This window comes from Rattus norvegicus, chromosome 5, assembly GCF_021556685.1.
Source record: "Rattus norvegicus strain SHRSP/BbbUtx chromosome 5, alternate assembly SHRSP_T2T, whole genome shotgun sequence".
NCBI lineage: Eukaryota > Metazoa > Chordata > Mammalia > Rodentia > Muridae > Rattus > Rattus norvegicus.
In genome coordinates this window covers 81,494,812-81,514,426 of record NC_141538.1, presented here as the reverse complement: position 1 = coordinate 81,514,426, position 19,615 = coordinate 81,494,812, and the positions used below count along the sequence as shown (strand labels likewise).

The 19,615-nt window shown below is 42.7% G+C and overlaps 1 protein-coding gene across 7 annotated transcripts in view; it reads left to right on the top strand.

Annotated features, from left to right (window-relative positions):
• Nucleotides 1-166: 166 nt before the first annotated feature.
• Nucleotides 167-19,615, top strand: part of Fkbp15 (FKBP prolyl isomerase family member 15) — a 64,059-nt gene continuing 44,610 nt past the window's right edge. For 6 of the 7 annotated variants that reach the window (XM_087549734.1, XM_087549732.1, XM_087549733.1 and 3 more), the window contains exons 1-3: nt 167-293; nt 13,713-13,828; nt 19,399-19,483. In XM_087549734.1, coding sequence (XP_087405860.1) covers nt 241-293; nt 13,713-13,828; nt 19,399-19,483 — 254 coding nt within the window. In that variant the 5' untranslated portion in view covers nt 167-240. 7 annotated transcript variants of the gene reach the window in all.

The following is a 19,615-nucleotide window of genomic DNA, read 5'->3' as shown; positions in this document are numbered from 1 at the left end:
CTCAGAGTCTAGGAACTCCACCCCCTCGGAGGGCTGGCGAGGCCTTGCGTCACTGGGAGCTCACCTCCTCATTTGCCTTTGCTCCACCTTCTCTACCGCTGGTCTCCTCTGGGCCTCACTACCCTGAGAGAGTTTGTCCTGCCGGAAAGCAGTTCGCCGCCACGGCGTTTTACGTTACCGGCGGTGACAGGCCCTGGTACCATCCAGTTTCCTCCCTTCAGCTGGGCGAAAGCCGACGTGATGTTCGGTGCGGGAGACGAGGATGACACCGACTTCCTCTCGCCAAGCGGCGGGTGAGTGATTGAGAAACTGGGCCGGAGCGCTGGGCTGAGAGACTGGCGGGTGGTTGCAGGGGTCGGTCTCTTCTCAGGCCTCTTCCCAACTTCCGGGTCTAGACAGACCCTGGTCAAGTTCCACGGCTCAGACTTTGCATTCTGAGCAGCGACGTCGGAATGGCCAATCTGGGTTCAGGACCTGGTACCTCCCTTGACACCCTTTTGCTTTGTGAATCACGGTTTCTCCAGTGAAATGGAGATGATTGCTGGGGAGACTGCCTGCCTCGGAGTTTATAAAGGAGTCAGCTCCTATAATAAATATATGAGCTGTAAATTCAAGAGACTTTCTCTTCCCCGTGACACTTTGAACCAGGACCTGGTGGGTCATCTCTGGCATCCTTCAGAGGATGTTACCTTTTTGGTGATTCTCTGCCCTCACAGTCTCAGGCGGAATAGACTGCTTTATCTTCCTTATTTCCACGAGTCTTTGCACATGGAACCTTCTGAAATCTAAGCCCCGACTGAACAGATTATGTTGCTAATTTCTGTCTAGCTCTCAGAACAGTAACTCCTGGTGCATACTGATTGCTCACGAAGCGCCTGAGAAATTACAGTTTTTAAGCCTTAAGGCTTAAAGCCAATGGGAAAGACTGCTTTCGTTTTCTTCTGCCTTCAAACATCATATATACTATCTTGGGATAGAAGTCTTTAATGGCAGTCAGGATTTCCTCCCCTTCTTTTTAATAATTAGCTCAGTGTTTTTCCTTGCATTGTCTTAGTGGACCTCTTGTCTTCCTTCAGACTTAACTGCAAAGCTCACATCTTTGCAGAGCCCTTCTTTGAACATCTGCTTTACAAGTTTTGTGCATCGTGATGAACCTGCTTAAGGAATGACTGACACATCAATATGCCAATCATCCTACCAATAATATCTAGAATACTGGGCATTCAATATAGGAGTGACCATAAAATGACGGGCTTTCTTTTGATTTTGTGTGTGTGTGTGTGCGTGTGTGTGCGCGTGTGTGCGTGTGTGTGGCGGGGGTATATGTATGTTGTGAAGATCTTTGTCGAGGACAGAGGTTCAGTATCAGGGGTCCTTCTCTGTAGACTTCCACTTTATTTTTTTGAGACAGGTTTTTCTCACTGAACTCGAGCTTGCCGTTTTGACTAGACTGGTTATGGGATGCGAACTCAGTACAGTAAGCACTTTACCTATGGTTCATCTCTCCAGCCCCTCTTATTTGGTCTTCCGTGGTTAAGATCTTTTGATACCCAGTGAGTGGCTCTGCATTGAGCTCCCACCACCTCATCCTCCCAGGTCCCCACCTGAGAATGCCTGTACCCACTTAGCTCCACTTGAATTCATTTAGTTGCTCCATTATTTTTGAGTTAATTGGGTATTGTTTCTTTTCTTTCCTATGTCACCAAAAACATTTACAGCCTCCGAGCTGTTGGCTGGATGTTCAGCCACAACCTGTTTTGTGTATGTCTGTATATGGGGCCTTTTGAATATCTAAAGATTTATTTATTTGGGACAGGGTTTCATTATGAAGCCAGGGATTCTTTATATAGACCAAGCTGACCTTGAACTCACAGGGATCTGTCTTCCTACCCTGAATGGTAGGATTAAAAAGGCATGTGCCATCACACTCCAGCCTCGAGGTATATTTTAATTTCATAATCTTTGCTATGTGAGAGTATTTGAGGAAAGCTTATGAAGGATTTTAAGGCTCCCAACTTTCATGCATCAAAGAATCTGCTGCTGACTAGGCAGACAGTGACAGTCATGTGCTCTTCTCCTGATTCCTGACCCAAGATAAGTTCTTCCTGTCTCAATCTACTTTCCCGAGAAGGCTTAACTAAGGATTGAAGATACTTTACACATATGACTGTGGGTCCTAGGCATAAAACACAGACAATTCGATGATAAAAGACTCAACAAAGAAAGGTACACAGATAAATTTTTGTTCCCGGTAGTAGCTAGGAAAACAGAATCGAACTTAAGGTTAAGAATAGGAAAAATGAGCCAGAGAGATGGCTTAGTGGTTGAGAGCACTGGAGGAACTGGGTTCAATTCCCAGCATCCACACGGTAGCTCACAACCATCTGTAACTCCAGTCTCTGGGAATCCAAGACCAACTTCTGGCCTCTTTAGGTACCAGACATGCAAATGGTGCGTAAACATACATGCAATCAAAACACTCACATAAAATAAAATGAAGAAAAGACTAGAGAAAGTTTTGTGTGCAATCTCTGATTTGGCTGTTCCTCCATTAGTTGTTAAGGAAGTAGAACATCTGACAGTGAACACTGCAGCTCCTTTCCAGTTCCTCTTTATAAATGCACTTTACTTTAAAACTGCTTCCCTTGGTTTGACTTAACCTTCTGACTTTCTTGATCCCACTCAGGCTACTGAGGGCTAACTGAGGCAGGAGCACTGATGTCTAGGATGGCTGTTTCAATGACTGGTACTCTGCTGTCCATGTTCCTGGGCCTCTTCTCGTTCGTTTACTTGTTATTTGTTTTTGAGACAGGATCGTACTGTGCAGCTCTGGTTGTCCTGGTACACACAATGTATGCTAGACTGACCTCCAACTCAGAAATCAGCCTGCTTCTTCTTCCTGAGTGCTGGGATTAAAGGCCTGAGCCACCAGGCAGGGCTAGGTTCTCCAACCTTAAAGTCAATGGTTAACCTAAAAGTACTAATCAAAAGACATGTCTTCTCCTTCTGTCTTAGTCCTTTCCCCACCATTACGACTTTGAAATGAAGAAATAGGCAGATGTCTACTGGTTCATGTTTGACTTCAGATAATACAGAGAGAAATAAGATACAGTTCCTACACCTAAGACAATTTATTTAAGCAGTAGAATAAAATCAATCCAACAATAATAAACACAATCACAAAGCTTTTGAAAATTTAGGTTTATTTCTTTATTGTTAACATGTAAGAGTATGTGCACAAGGTCTCAGATGCCCTGGAACTGAGGTCACAGAATGTTGCAAACCACCACCTAGGTGCTGGGAACTGAACTGAAGCCTTCTGTAGCGCAAAAGGTGCCCTTAGCATTTGAGCCATCTCTCCAGCTCCCACAGGCTTTATTTTGAAATCATAGCTCACTATATTGTCCTAGAAGTTCTTAAATTCCTGGGTTCAAGTACTCTACCAGTGATCGTCTGAGCAACATTCTCACCTGACCTTCTTTTTATTATCAATTATTTGCGTGTAAGCAATTATTCATTATCTAGATTTAGGCTTTGGGCCAGCAAAGCCTTGACAACCTAAGTTCAATTGTCATAAGCCACATGAAGAGAACCGACCTACAGAGTTGCCCACTGATCCTACATGCACACATGGCACAGTGCAAACATGTATATACCATACATATGCAGTAGTAATAAGTTGCTAAAAACTTAAAATGCACGTAAGATTGGACAGTTTTTCCACTACTGTTAAAGATATTGCCCAATTCTCTCAGAATTTTACTCTTTTAAGGAACCTCAGCCAGGCATGTAGCACATGCCTTTAATCTCAACCCTCAGGAAGCAAAGTAAAGTAGGTTTCTGTGGATTCAAGTCCAGCCTGGTCTACACATGGAGTTCTGGGGCAGCTAGGGTTGAAAAAGAAAGGGGAGGGAGGGAGTCTTTAGGTCATGCTGACCAAAAGGGGAAAAAAAATCTGTTTCTTCTATGTTTTTTAGCATGTGTTAATGTCTTTATTAAGTCAGCATTACTCTCACTCAAGTATTACACTTGCATTGTCATCTAAACCTCTGTGTCTTTAAAGTGTTTGTGGTACCATTTATAGGACATTTGAAGGGAACATACTAGATTCATTAAAAAAATAATAATGCCAAACTGTCAAAGGCCAGCTTCAACATCCAGAGTAAACTGAGACAGGGTGTAGAGTGGCCATTGCTCACTCAGAAGACTTTTCTCTAAGGGAACAAAATGTGATTCTCTTGAACCAGTGAGAAGTTCCCTGGAGATGAGGAAAAGGAAGAGGGAACAAAGACAAAGGTACGTATACACGCACGCACGCACGCATGCACGCACGCACGCACGCACGCATTTGGTGGATGAAGCAAAGCTCCAAGCAAGCTCCAACAACTTTATTTTTTTCTCTTAGCCTTCTTTTTTTTTTTTATTATTATTAACTTGAGTATTTCTTATATACATTTCGAGTGTTATTCCCTTTCCCAGTTTCCGGGCAAACATCCCCCTCCCCCCTCCCCTTTCTTATCGGTGTTCCCCTCCCCACCCTCCCCCCATTGTCCCCCTCCCCCCAACAGTCTAGTTCACTGGGGGTTCAGTCTTAGCAGGACCCAGGGCTTCCCCTTCCACTGGTGCTCTTACTAGGATATTCATTGCTACCTATGAGGTCAGAGTCCAGGGTCAGTCCATGTATAGTCTTTAGGTAGTGGCTTAGTCCCTGGAAGCTCTGGTTGCTTGGCATTGTTGTACATATGGGGTCTCGAGCCCCTTCAAGCTCTTCCAGTTCTTTCTCTGATTCCTTCAACGGGGGTCCTATTCTCAGTTCAGTGGTTTGCTGCTGGTATTCGCCTCTGTATTTGCTGTATTCTGGCTGTGTCTCTCAGGAGCGATCTACATCCGGCTCCTGTCGGTCTGCACTTCTTTGCTTCATCCATCTTGTCTAATTGGATGGCTGTATATGCATGGGCCACATGTGGGGCAGACTCTGAATGGGTGTTCCTTCAGTCTCTGTTTTAATCTTTGCCTCTCTCTTCCCTGCCAAGGGTATTCTTGTTCCCCTTTTAAAGAAGGAGTGAACCATTCACATTTTGATCATCCATCCGTCTTGAGTTTCATTTGTTCTAGGCATTTAGGGTAATTCAAGCATTTGGGCTAATAGCCACTTATCAGTGAGTGCATACCATGTATGTCTTTATGTGTTTGGGTTAGCTCACTCAGGATGATATTTTCCAGTTCCAGCCATTTGCCTACGAATTTCATAAAGTCGTTGTTTTTGATAGCTGAGTAATATTCCATTGTGTAGATGTACCACATTTTCTGTATCCATTCCTCTGTTGAAGGGCATCTGGGTTCTTTCCAGCTTCTGGCTATTATAAATAAGGCTGCAATGAACATAGTGGAGCACGTGTCTTTTTTATATGTTGGGGCATCTTTTGGGTATATGCCCAAGAGAGGTATAGCTGGATCCTCAGGCAGTTCAATGTCCAATTTTCTGAGGATCCTCCACACTGATTTCCAGAATGGTTGTACCAGTTTGCAATCCCACCAACAATGGAGGAGTGTTCCTCTTTCTCCACATCCTCGCCAGCATCTGTTGTCCCCTGAGTTTTTGATCTTAGCCATTCTCACTGGTGTGAGGTGAAATCTCAGGGTTGTTTTGATTTGCATTTCCCTTATGACTAAAGATGTTGAACATTTCTTTAGGTGTTTCTCCGCCATTCGGCATTCCTCAGCTGTGAATTCTTTGTTTAGCTCTGAGCCCCATTTTTTAATAGGGTTATTTGTTTCCCTGTGGTCTAACTTCTTGAGTTCTTTGTATATTTTGGATATAAGGCCTCTATCTGTTGTAGGATTGGTAAAGATCTTTTCCCAATCTGTTGGTTGCCGTTTTGTCCTAACCACAGTGTCCTTTGCCTTACAGAAGCTTTGCAGTTTTATGAGATCCCATTTGTCAATTCTTGATCTTAGAGCGTAAGCCATTGGTGTTTTGTTCAGGAAATTTTTTCCAGTGCCCATGTGTTCCAGATGCTTCCCTAGTTTTTCTTCTATTAGTTTGAGTGTGTCTGCTTTGATGTGGAGGTCCTTGTTCCATTTGGACTTAAGCTTTGTACAGGGTGATAAGCATGGATCGATCTGCATTCTTCTACATGTTGACCTCCAGTTGAACCAGCACCATTTCCTGAAAATGCTATCTTTTTTCCATTGGATGGTTTTGGCTCCTTTGTCAAAAATCAAGTGACCATATGTGTGTGGGTTCATTTCTGGGTCTTCAATTCTATTCCATTGGTCTATCTGTCTGTCTCTGTACCAATACCATGCAGTTTTTATCACTATTGCTCTGTAATACTGCTTGAGTTCAGGGATAGTGATTCCCCCTGAAGTCCTTTCATTGTTGAGGATAGCTTTAGCTATCCTGGGTTTTTTGTTATTCCAGATGAATTTGCAAATTGTTCTGTCTAACTCTTTGAAGAATTGGATTGGTATTTTGATGGGGATTGCATTGAATCTGTAGATTGCTTTTGGTAAAATAGCCATTTTTACTATATTAATCCTGCCAATCCATGAGCATGGGAGATCTTTCCATCTTCTGAGGTCTTCTTCAATTTCCTTCTTCAGTGTCTTGAAGTTCTTATTGTACAGATCTTTTACTTGCTTTGTTAAAGTCACTCCGAGGTACTTTATATTATTTGGGTCTATTATGAAGGGTGTCGTTTCCCTAATTTCTTTCTCGGCTTGTTTCTCTTTTGTATAGAGGAAGGCAACTGATTTATTTGAGTTAATTTTATACCCAGCCACTTTGCTGAAGTTGTTTATCAGCTTTAGTAGTTCTCTGGTGGAACTTTTGGGATCACTTAAATATACTATCATATCATCTGCAAATAGTGATATTTTGACTTCTTCTTTTCCGATCTGTATCCCCTTGACATCCTTTTGTTGTCTGATTGCTCTGGCTAGAACTTCAAGAACTATATTGAATAAGTAGGGAGAGAGTGGGCAGCCTTGTCTAGTCCCTGATTTTAGTGGGATTGCTTCAAGTTTCTCTCCATTTAGTTATGGGGTTGTTTAACTGGTTTATCTGTTCCTGATTTAACTTCGGTACCTGGTATCTGTCTAGGAAATTGTCCATTTCCTGAAGATTTTCAAGTTTTGTTGAATATAGGTTTTTGTAGTAAGATCTGATGATTTTTTGAATTTCCTCTGAATCTGTTGTTATGTCTCCCTTTTCATTTCTGATTTTGTTAATTTGGACGCACTCTCTGTGTCCTCTCGTTAGTCTGGCTAAGGGTTTATCTATCTTGTTGATTTTCTCAAAGAACCAACTTTTGGTTCTGTTGATTCTTTCTATGGTCCTTTTTGTTTCTACTTGGTTGATTTCAGCTCTGAGTTTGATTATTTCCTGCCTTCTACTCCTCCTGGGTGTATTTGCTTCTTTTTGTTCTAGAGCTTTTAGGTGTGCTGTCAAGCTGCTGACATATGCTCTTTCCTGTTTCTTTCTGCAGGCACTCAGCGCTATGAGTTTTCCTCTTAGCACAGCTTTCATTGTGTCCCATAAGTTTGGGTATGTTGTACCATCATTTTCATTAAATTCTAAAAAGTTTTTAATTTCTTTCTTTATTTCTTCCTTGACCAGGTTATCATTGAGTAGAGCATTGTTCAATTTCCAAGTATATGTGGACATTCTTCCTTGATTGTTATTGAAGACCAGTTTTAGGCCGTGGTGGTCCGATAGCACGCATGGGATTATTTCTATCTTTCTGTACCTGTTGAGGCCCGTTTTTTGACCAATTATATGGTCAATTTTGGAGAAAGTACCATGAGGAGCTGAGAAGAAGGTATATCCTTTTGCTTTAGGATAGAATGTTCTATAAATATCCGTTAGGTCCATTTGGCTCATGACTTCTCTTAGTCTGTCTACATCTCTGTTTAATTTCTGTTTCCATGATCTGTCCATTGATGAGAGTGGGGTGTTGAAATCTCCCACTATTATTGTGTGAGGTGCAATGTGTGTTTTGAGCTTTAGTAAGGTTTCTTTTACGTATGTAGGTGCCCTTGTATTTGGGGCATAGATATTTAGGATTGAGAGTTCATCTTGGTGGATTTTTCCTTTGATGAATATGAAGTGTCCTTCCTTATCTTTTTTGATGACTTTTAGTTGAAAATTGATTTTATTTGATATTAGAATGGCTACTCCAGCTTGCTTCTTCTGACCATTTGCTTGGAAAGTTGTTTTCCAGCCTTTCACTCTGAGGTAGTGTCTGTCTTTGTCTCTGAGGTGTGTTTCCTGTAGGCAGCAGAATGCAGGGTCCTCGTTGCGTATCCAGTTTGTTAATCTATTTCTTTTTATTGGGGAGTTGAGGCCATTGATGTTGAGAGATATTAAGGAATAGTGGTTATTGCTTCCCGTTATATTCATATTTGGATGTGAGGTTATGTTTGTGTGCTTTCATTCTCTTTGTTTTGTTGCCAAGACGATTAGTTTCTTGCTTCTTCTAGGGTGTAGCTTGCCTCCTTATGTTGGGCTTTACCATTTATTATCCTTTGTAGTGCTGGATTTGTAGAAAGATATTGTGTAAATTTGGTTTTGTCATGGAATATCTTGGTTTCTCCATCTATGTTAATTGAGCGTTATGCAGGATACAGTAACCTGGGCTGGCATTTGTGTTCTCTTAGGGTCTGTATGACATCAGTCCAGGATCTTCTGGCCTTCATAGTTTCTGGCGAGAAGTCTGGTGTGATTCTGATAGGTCTGCCTTTATATGTTACTTGACCTTTTTCCCTTACTGCTTTTAATATTCTTTCTTTATTTTGTGCATTTGGTGTTTTGACTATTATGTGACGGGAGGTGTTTCTTTTTTTTTTTTTTTTAAGATTTTATTTTATTGTATATGAGTACACTGTAACTGCCTTCAGATGCACCAGAAGAGGGCATCAGATCTCATTACAGATGGTTGTAAGCCACCATGTGGTTGCTGGGATTTGAACTCAGGACCTCAGGAAGAGCAGTCGGTGCTCTTAACCACTGAGCCATCTCTCCAGCCTGACGGGAGGTGTTTCTTTTCTGGTCCAATCTATTTGGAGTTCTGTAGGCATCTTGTATGCCTATGGGTATCTCTTTTTTTAGGTTAGGGAAGTTTTCTTCTATGATTTTGTTGAAGATATTTACTGGTCCTTTGAGCTGGGAGTCTTCACTCTCTTCTATACCTATTATCCTTAGGTTTGATCTTCTCATTGAGTCCTGGATTTCCTGTATGTTTTGGACCAGTAGCTTTTTCCGCTTTACATTATCTTTGACAGTTGAGTCAATGATTTCTATGGAATCTTCTGCTCCTGAGATTCTCTCTTCCATCTCTTGAATTCTGTTGGTGAGGCTTGTATCTACAGCTCCTTGTCTCTTCTTTTGGTTTTCTATATCCAGGGTTGTTTCCATGTGTTCTTTCTTGATTGCTTCTATTTCCATTTTTAATTCCTTCAACTGTTTGATTGTGTTTTCCTGGAATTCTTTCAGGGATTTTTGCGATTCCTCTCTGTAGGCTTCTACTTGTTTATTAATGTTTTCCTGTGTTTCCCTAAGTGTGTTCATGTCTTCCTTGAAGTCCTCCAGCATCATGATCAAATATGATTTTGAAACTAGATCTTGCTTTTCTGGTGTGTTTGGATATTCCATGTTTGTTTTGGTGAGAGAATTGGGCTCCGATGATGGCATGTAGTCTTGGTTTCTGTTGCTTGGGTTCCTGCGCTTGCCTCTTGCCATCAGATTATCTCTAGTGTTACTTTGTTCTGCTATTTCTGACAGTGGCTAGACTGTCCTATAAGTCTGTGTGTCAGGAGTGCTGTAGACCTGTTTTCCTCTCTTTCAGTCAGTTATGGGGACAGAGTGTTCTGCTTTCGGGCGTGTAGTTTTTCCTCTCTACAGGTCTTCAGCTGTTCCTGTGGGCCTGTGTCTTGAGTTCACCAGGCAGCTTTCTTGCAGCAGACAAGTTGGTCTTACCTGTGGTCCCGAGGCTCAAGTTTGCTCTCGGGGTACTGCCTAAGGGCTCTCTGCGGCGGCAGCAACCAGGAAGACCTGTGCCGCCCCTTCCGGGAGCTTCAGTGCACCAGGGTTCCAGATAGCCTTTGGTGTTTTCCTCTGGCGTCCGAGATGTATGTACAGAGAGCAGTCTCTTCTGGTTTCCCAGGCTTGTCTGCCTCTCTGAAGGTTCAGCTCTCCCTCCCACGGTATTTGGGTGCAGAGAACTGTTTATCCGGTCTGTTTCCCTCAGGTTCCGGAGGTGTCTCAGGCAGGGGTCCTGCCGCTCTTGTGCCCTCCCCCACGGGAGCCCAGCGGCCTTATACAGTTTCCTCTTGGGCCAGGGATGTGGGCAGGGGTGGGCAGTGTTGGTGGTCTCTTCCGCTCTGCAGCCTCAGGAGTGCCCACCTGATCAGGCGGTTAGGTCTCTTTCCCACAGGGTCTGGGAGCAGAGAGCTGCTGCGGGCCCGGGATCCGCGGGCGTGGGACCTCCGGCAAACACAGGACGTGCCCGGTCCTAGATGAACTCTGCCTCTGTGTGTCCCGATCTCACCAGGCAGCTCTCCTCCAGCAGACAAGTTGGTCTTACCTGTGGTCCCGAGGCTCAAGTTTGCTCTCGGGGTGCTGCCCAAGGGCTCTCTGCGGCGGCAGCAACCAGGAAGACCTGTGCTGCCCCTTCCGGGAGCTTCAGTGCACCAGGGTTCCAGATGGCCTTTGGTGTTTTCCTCTGGCGTCCGAGATGTATGTACAGAGAGCAGTCTCTTCTGGTTTCCCAGGCTTGTCTGCCTCTCTGAAGGTTCAGCTCTCCCTCCCACGGGATTTGGGTGCAGAGAACTGTTTATCTGGTCTCTCTCTTAGCCTTCTTACATCACCTAAGACAAGTTTCTCTATGTAAGAAAAAAGATTACCTTGTAGCCACAAAACAATCACCACAAGAACATATTCTTCAAAAACAGATTGAAATCATTACACATAAGGAAATTACAACAGGATTATATATTGTATTATTGATTATGTATTAATTACTCATGCCTAACTAAACAGTTTTCATGTATCTTTCTCTTGCAAGTTCATCATGGAGATTGATTTTTTTTTTTTTACCTCAAAGCTGTAATTCTTTTGTTACTGTTTAGCCAGATTTAAGCAAGCTAGTCTGTTCAAGTTTTTTCCTATGCTTAGCTGATGACAATTTGTATTTACCAAAAAAACAGATCATCATCTATGTCTTATTTTTGAAGTCTTGTTCAGCTAAACTGACTAGTCATATATTTTCTAGTCTTATACTCAGAATAGAATTATTTACTTTTTATTTATAACCCTGTCTTTTAATGGTGTACATAGAAACCTGTGGCCACATCCCTAGATCACAAGATCCAGGAACTCAGACCCAACCTAGAATGAATGTTTTCTTTGATTATTAACTTGTCCCAAGCCTATTTTTCCCTTCCAAGTACAATTACATGTTTGTAATGCATGAAAGCCCACTGCTCTCCTTTCCTAACCTCTGCAGCCCTCACTACTCTACAAGAAGGGGGCTCATTCTACTCTTAATTCTAATCTTGTTATATCTTTTTGGCAAAGCAACTTAAACTATCTCCTTAAACTTTCTATCAACTACCCTAACTTCCTAAAACTATTTAAATCAAATAAAGAATTCTGTAAAATCATTATTTCATCAAAACTATTATTTTATGAAAGTTTATTGACCTGCAGGAAAATTGTCCAATAGAGTGGTCTGTCTCCCAAGAAACAATCACCCCAGACTATAGGCGGTGAGGGTCTCCTGACAACCCCTCATACCATGCTAGATACATGAGGAACACAGCAATGAGAGACACGAGAAGGCAGAGTAGCAGCAAGGAGGAGTCTGGAGACAAAGGCCCTGGGCTTGGCCTCCCCAGGTACATTCACTGTGGCTGTGTAGACCATCTCCAGGAAGCTCACTTGTCCACTGCAGTCCTCCTGTGTGGGGTCCCCCACCTAACCACATTGAGTGTATTTCATGAAATCCTAATTTATATTTATGCACATACATAAATTACATTTTTAAAAAAGTCAGAAGAATTGAATTGTTGAGAAGCCTCAGAGTTTGTACACCCAAACTAAGAATAACTTTGGAGAAGAGTTCAGTGCCAGACTGGATTTGAGAATTAATTATTTTTCAGTTGATTTGTGTTATTATAATAGAATATAACAGACTAGGTAAGTAATTAAGGAACAGAAATTTAGGAATTAGTGGCAGGGTACACTGCCATTGAACTGTTGCCCTTTTGGATAACTCAGACTTTGTTTTGTGATTAAATGTTACTTAATATATAATCTCCTCACTTGACCATAAACTTCTGTAAAAATAACCCAGTCTTGTTCACCTGTGTTTACCTAGTGTCTAAGATCTCTTAAGCTGTAGGAGAACATCTAACTTAGATTAGGGAAGCTTACAGGAAGAGCAGCCAGAAAGAATACTTCAGGCAGAAGGAATCGTATTCCTAAAGACTGGATTTAAAAAAGATCTTACCTTGGCCTGGAGATGTGGCTTAATAATCAAGTCTGTGCTCATCCTTCATGACACTTGAGTTTAATCTCCAGCATTTGCCTCCCTTCCCCCCAAAACATTCTCACCTTATACAAGAAACTGAAGGGATTCAGAGGTGGCCTATAGGTTAAAAGCACTGGCCTGCTTCCAGATTATCTGGGCCTGATTCCTAACCCATGTGGCACAAGTCCCAGGAAATCTGATGCCCTCTTCTGTCCTCTGAAGGCACTGCATGTGACATACAGACACATGCAGGCAAAACATCCATACACACACAAAAAAAATTATTGCTGGCCATGGTGGCACACATCTTTAATCCCAGCACTTGGGAGGCTGAGGCAGGCAGTTCTCTAAGTTTGAAGCCATCCTGGTCTAAATCATGATTTCTAGGACACCTAGGGCTATATAGTGAGATAATGAGACCCTGTCTCAAAAACAAAATCTCAACAACAACAATAATAAATCTAAAAAATCTTTATAAAGAAAAAAACCTGAAAATTCCTTATAATAGTTGTAGCACACAGTTGAAAATAAGAAATGGCCAAGTATGAAGTTATATAAGTTAGGAGAGATCTTGAAGGATCCTCTAAAAACACCTTGCAGAGTTTAGGTTAAAAAATATTTTTTATATTTATTTAGATCTAGTGGCACAACCCTGTAATCCCAGCTACACAGGAGGATTGAGAGTTCAAGGACAGCCTGTGCAGTTTAACAACACTCCACTGTAAAGTGAAGTAACATGGAAGGGGTGGGGTAGTGAATAGCTCAGTGAGAACACATGCCTAGCATGTTCAAGGCCCTGTGGTCAGTCCCCCAGTACTGCGGTGGAGCTGGGGCAGGGGGAGAAAAAGAACTACATAAGACATAGGCAGGGAGCTGAGTTAGGAGATTGTTACAGTAGTCCAGTCAGAGGTGAGGACAGCATAAACTGAGGAAGTGGTGGTGATCTGGGCAGTGGTGAATGCATCTGAACAATCTTTAGGAAGAACCATCAGCTGGAGCTTGGGTCAGCCATTGCTGTCAAATCACAAACACAGTGTTGATTTCAGAGCTTCAACTGCTACTTCTGTTACTGAATGGGGAGTTACACCATTAGAGATGCTTAAGTATGGGCAGCAGTGTTTAGAGTGATTGCAATTGGGATATGTCAAATGACATTTTGTTTTCCTTTTCATGTAACAGAGCCAAGCTGGCTTCTCTTTTTGGACTGGACCAAGCATCTGTGGGCCATGGAAATGAATTCTTCCAGTATACAGCCCCAAAGCAGCCTAAGAAAGGCCAGGGAATAGCAGCAACAGGTAAGTTAAGAGGCTTTAGGGTTATGTCTTAATAGGTTGGTTGGAATGGCTAAGTGTCTTTGGAAAGTGACATGCTATGATGGTTAATATTAGTTGTCGATTTGATAAGATTTAGAATCGCCTAAGAGACCAACTGTGGGTATATGTGTGAGGAGTTTTTATACTGGATTAACTGGATGAGAAAACCCACTCCGAGTGTGGGTGGCACCATGCATGGGCAGGGATCCACACTGAATGAAGAGGAGGATTCTCTGATTCTCTCTGCTTCCTGACTGTGGTGCAGATAAGCAGCTACCTCAGGTTCCTGCTGCAGTGCCTTCCCTGCCATGAGGGACTCTGTCCTTAAACTGGACCTGAGTAAACCCTTCCCTCCCTCCCTTCCTCCCTCCCCCCTTAAGTTGCTTCTGTCAGTTATTTGATTACAACAACACATTCAGTTAACAGTGCGTACACCAAGTCCTCTGCTGTCCACTCGTCAGTTTAAGCTTACCCCAGTAGTGAATGCCTGTTGAAGCTCTCAGTTCTGGTTTCTGACAGCTAGATGGTGCCCTTCCTTAGTTGGGAGCTGAGAGCACAATAGCAGGCAGAATCCCCTGCACCTTGTCTCTAAAACTGCCAGAAGCACTCCCTGTTGCGTACTGGTTCATTTATCGTGGAGGACACAGGAGTCTTAGTTACGCAGCATCTGCTGAAAGGGGAGAATGAGAGACTGATAACGTCTCAGGCATCTGCTCTGTCTTTGGTGCTCCCCGTGGACTGTCACTTCATTCTTATAAAGTGGATAACATGACCAGATTTTGGAGGCTTTGAGCAGTTTAGGAATTTGGTTAGTCAACCGTAATGGCAGAATTGAAATTTGGACTCTGAATTGACTGACTCTACAACTATTCTTTCCTTTACACTTTGCTGTTTTGAGGTAAGAAGCCAAAGAGGATAAGGGATTGGTCATAGAAGAGCCCTGAGGAGAGAGAGTAGGTAGTGAGGGACATATGTTAAATACTTTAAGATCAAGGTGTGGAGGGCCTTTTACCTGCCGGGCACGATGCTGACTAGTCTGAGGATACTTGGCAAGATGTTGAGGAGTAGTTGAAGCAGATCCCTCATGGATGGCCATGCAAGGAGAAGATGCAAACACTCCTGTCCATTCCTTTGGACTCTGCATGCTTCTGTGGTGCGAGAGGTATGTAGGATTTTCCTTATGTACTAAGCCATTCTTCAGCTGACAGTATGTGAGTATCCTGTGATTCCGTTCAATTATGAAGTTATCTGTCCAGATATACTTCTGACCAAGGGTCCCATGGCCTCTCCTAGGTTCAGGTAACTCATAGGAGTTGCTCATACAGCTCAGGAGGGTATTTTTTTTTTTTTTTAACATTTGTGTATGTATTAGAAAAGATAAGGATACAACTCCAGCCAGGTGAGGAGATGAAGAGAGGATGGCTGAGGAAGTTGAGAGGATGCAGTTTCTGGACCTCTCTGGTTGTACCACCACTCCATCTCTGAGTGGACCACCGCCTTCTCTGGCTATATCATCACCTTCTTTCTGGGCAGACCATCCTCCTAGCACTTTGCTTTATAACCTGGAAGCTCTTCAAACTTTGTGCTTTAAGAGTTTTATCCAGCTTGTTCTAGCCCATCTTTCCTGAAATTGGTGAGTGTAGCTGAAAGTTATAGTCCCTAATCCTGTAATTACTTTGTCTTTCTGGTGGCTGGCTCTGTCCTCAGGAGCCCCACCCTTGAGTTACCTCAGCAACAATGTCAAAAGACAAAATTTCAACTAAGTTTTAAGACCTTTCTTAACTGGCTTTTATTTGCAGTCCTAGAATCGATAAATACTGTTCTATAAAATGAGGTGTCCTGATGAGTTGAGAATAGAACTTTGGCTTTATATGGGCAGAAAAGAGCTGAAGAGAGCATAATAAAGAAAAGTAGATTAGCCATTTTGAAGTTCCTTACCTGGTAAAATAGGAAAATAGGCCATAAAAACTGTTCTGTGGGAGGTATCTCACATGACACTAGACACAGCCACATGAAATTTGGGGATTTAGGTATTATTTATCTCTCTTGATTTAAAATTTCAGCTTAAAAATGTTGGGATGTAGACCAGGCTGGTCTCTAGCTTGAGGTCCTCCTGTCTCTGCCTCACACAGGCTGGGATTACAGGCATATGTCTCCATGCCTGACAGTGCATAAACTCAGTTATGACTAAAGGGACTAAACACGAAAGACTCCAGAAAGTTCTGAGGAGCAGCATGCAAGAGCCAAATAGATTTCTCAAAGGACACTCACTCTTACTACTCAGGAAACGACAAGGATTTAGGAAGTGGGAACAAGATCCAATTGTACCCTGCCACAGCCATCGAGCTATGTGTTCCTTGTGTATTTTCCTCTTTTCTTCCTTAGCTGTGTGCTTCTGACTCTGATTAAAGTGTTTGACCGTATAGGTGTAGAGGAACACGAACCACCTCAGGCTTATCTGCTGAAGTAGATTGACTTTTTTCTCATTTAACAAAAATGAACTGATTGTTCGGGGTGTGGTGGCACAACACCTATGATCCTAGCACTGGGGAGGCATAGGCAGGCAGATCTTTGTGAGTTCGAGGCCAACCTGGTGTACCTGGAAAACCAGAGCTATGCAGAGAAACCCTGTCTGATGCCCCCGCCCCACATGCACTGATTGGTTGTGATATGTATACAGGCGGACGCATGCCGTGACTTAGGTGTACAGGTCAGAGGGTGACTTGTAGAAGTCAGTTGTCTTCTTCAACCATATGGGCCCAGTTTTGTTGTTGTCATTGTGGTTGTTTTCTTTTTCTTCATAAAGGTAGGTAAGTTTATTTTTTCCTGTGAAAAATTATTTTTCAAGTGAAGGAGAAACTAGAAGGTACACAGGAATAAATAAACAGATTTTTACCTTTAAAGATATAGTAGGTTGAAGAAAGCCTTTTTTTAATGAAGAGATTAAAAAGGACTCAAGATAAATTCACTAATGAATAATGAAGATAAGAAAAATATCTAATCAGCCCCTGAACAAGGAGACTAAGTTAAGAAAACTTTGCTCAAAATTTTTTTTTCAAGACTACACATTAAAAGATTTCCTCTTGAATGCTAAGTCCAAGAATGAGAATAATGTTGACTCTAGAGAAGGGGGAATCCTGAATCAACCCTGTGGGAGGATCACAGGATGATGACCATGCTCTGCTCGTGCCCTTGGCAATGGCAATAACAGCCTGGGAGGACTGCAGGATGCTGCCCTGGCTCTGAGGAGGATGCTCAGGGAGGAGGACTGGATTTCCCAGATAGTGACTTTCTTTTCTGGGTTTCACACTTGTCTGGATTGTTTAATGCTAGCCTTCCCACTCCTGCTTCATCAGGAGTAAAGATTTATCATAGTACTGCCTACAACCAAAAGTACAGATTAAACTAAACTGCATCTAGCTTACTAAACACAGTAAGGAAAACATAGACCTTACCACCTAGAAAATAAGTAAATAACACAGTGGTCACTTCATTTTTATAGCTCATTCCTGTTATTTCTAAGCTAGCAGCCTGCATCTGGATGCTGGGAAATGTTCAGTTTCCACTTCCCTGTAATCAGTAAAGTTACATAAACAGCAATGAGATGGTATTCTGCCTTTCCTGTTGTCCTCTTACTCGGCGAAGATTTAGAAAGACAGTTTCCCCTTGGCATTGATGTGGAGCAGTCCCTCCTGATGGGAGGGTGTAAATTGCTGAGGTATTCCCAAAGTATGCTCTCTGGGGCAGGGGAGAGCCAAGACAATTTGCTAGTTATGCTTCTTCGCCTTAGAGTTCTGTTTTCAGGAATTTTGTCTAAGAAAAAGAGTCTCTCTCTCTCTCTCTCTCTCTCTCTCTCTCTCTCTCTCTCACACACACACACACACACACACACACACACACGTGTTTTAAAGATGTTGTCTATAGTGTTATGCATAACAGTAAAAAATGAGGAGCGTTCTTAGACTCAATCGTAGTGCTTTGTGTAGCTGTCATGAGGCAGCATTTCAGGCAGTAGCCATGAGCCGCCCACCTAGGTTCGTTTGGGGGAATATAGGGAAGACTTACAAAGAGGTCAGGGAGAAGTGGAAGAGGCCAAGTGGAATCTTTATTTTGTTTTAAAATACTGAAAAAGCTACTGTAGAGCTTATGTGTACAGAAAAAGGACTCAGAACAAGCACTTCACACTCAACAGTTTACTGATGTTTAATTTTGGTTGACGAGGTTATAGGTGGTTTCTATTTTCATTGTGGTTTCATGTGTCTATCTGACTTTCTACAATGTACTTGTACTCTGAAATTGAGGGGAGGCTTCAAATAGAAAAGAGAGAAGAAGGTTTTGAAAGCAAGCTCACTGAGTTTTCCTTAATGTACTCTCATTACATTTCTATCTAGACATGCATCTAGGGAGCTTAGCACAGGGTATGGTGGTGAACACCTGTGGTCCCACACACAGAGATGAGGCAGACCATGAGTTCCAGGCTAGGTTGGACTAGTAAATGAGACCCTATGTCCAATAGACAGACAGACAGACAGACAGACAGACAGACAGACAGACAAAAGCCAAAACAATATCAGAATGCAATTTACCCTTAATATGCTATCTTAAAACTACTGTTACCATATAGCCTTTGACAGATTTAGGTGACGAGTATGATTTAAATGTTAATACAAAAATATACCTCAAAGAGGACAAGAGTATTCTGAAGCCAAATATGAGCCACTGTGGCCCTGGGAACACAGATTGAGGTCTCCCCAAATCTCATGTTGCAATATGCTAACAGTTTGGTAAAGTTTTATGGGAACAGAACAAAGAGAGTCACAAATCAAGGCACTTTTCACACAGTGTGGTGGAGACATGAGGTTCAAACAGACTGAGAAAAATCTCTGCCGTAGACCTCAGATGCTATCTGATGACATTCTTGGCCTTTTGGTTGGTGGAAGCTAGTGGTCTTTTAAGTCAATAGATTCCGAAAGGCTCCAGCTATTAGTCACCAGATGTTAGATTCGATATAGGAGTGGGCAAGGGAGGGCTATTAAGGGGCTGAAGACAGCCTGGGATAGGTTGCAACTGGGCTCTGACTCTGCAAAAACACTCCTGCCTTGGCCTAGTCACTGGCCTTCTAATCAGTTGATCAGCTTTGTAGGAAGCTCAGTATCAGCTAGCGCTCCTTCCAGGAACTCTCGTCTCCACTATCACCCTACATTCCCCGTACCAGAGAGGGAAATAGCTTTACTCTACATACCTTAGCTGTCAGAGCACTGACAAGAGAAAAGAAAATAGAATATGTCTCTGTTTTCTAGACTTCTGTCTAGCTAGAAAATTTGTCTGTGGTGTATGGTGTTGGGGCTAGTGTGAGCCTAGCCTCATCTACTGTCATTTAGAGTCTGTTTCCTCACTACCTGACATGGCCATGGAGCTATCTCTGGATCCAGTGAGCTTAGTGGTAATGAAAGCATTGGTACACTAACTGTGAAGCACGAAGTGGGATTTTTGAGGCTAGTTTTGAGGTTAAAAATCGAAAAATGAGTGACCTTTGTTTTCTTCATCTTCAGGAAATCAGTCAGCACCAAAACCAGCACCAGCTACCACAGGCACATCCTCAGTGCTGTTTGCCACTGCAGTGCATGCGTACCGATGGTAAGTAGCTGGGAGAGAAGGCCCTCAGAGCTGGGGAGGGCATGCTGAGCAGGCTGCAGTCCTGTCCTTCTCAGAAGCATTATCCTGTCTGTCTGGGCCCTCCACAGCAGCTTCCTGAGTTTTTAGGGATAC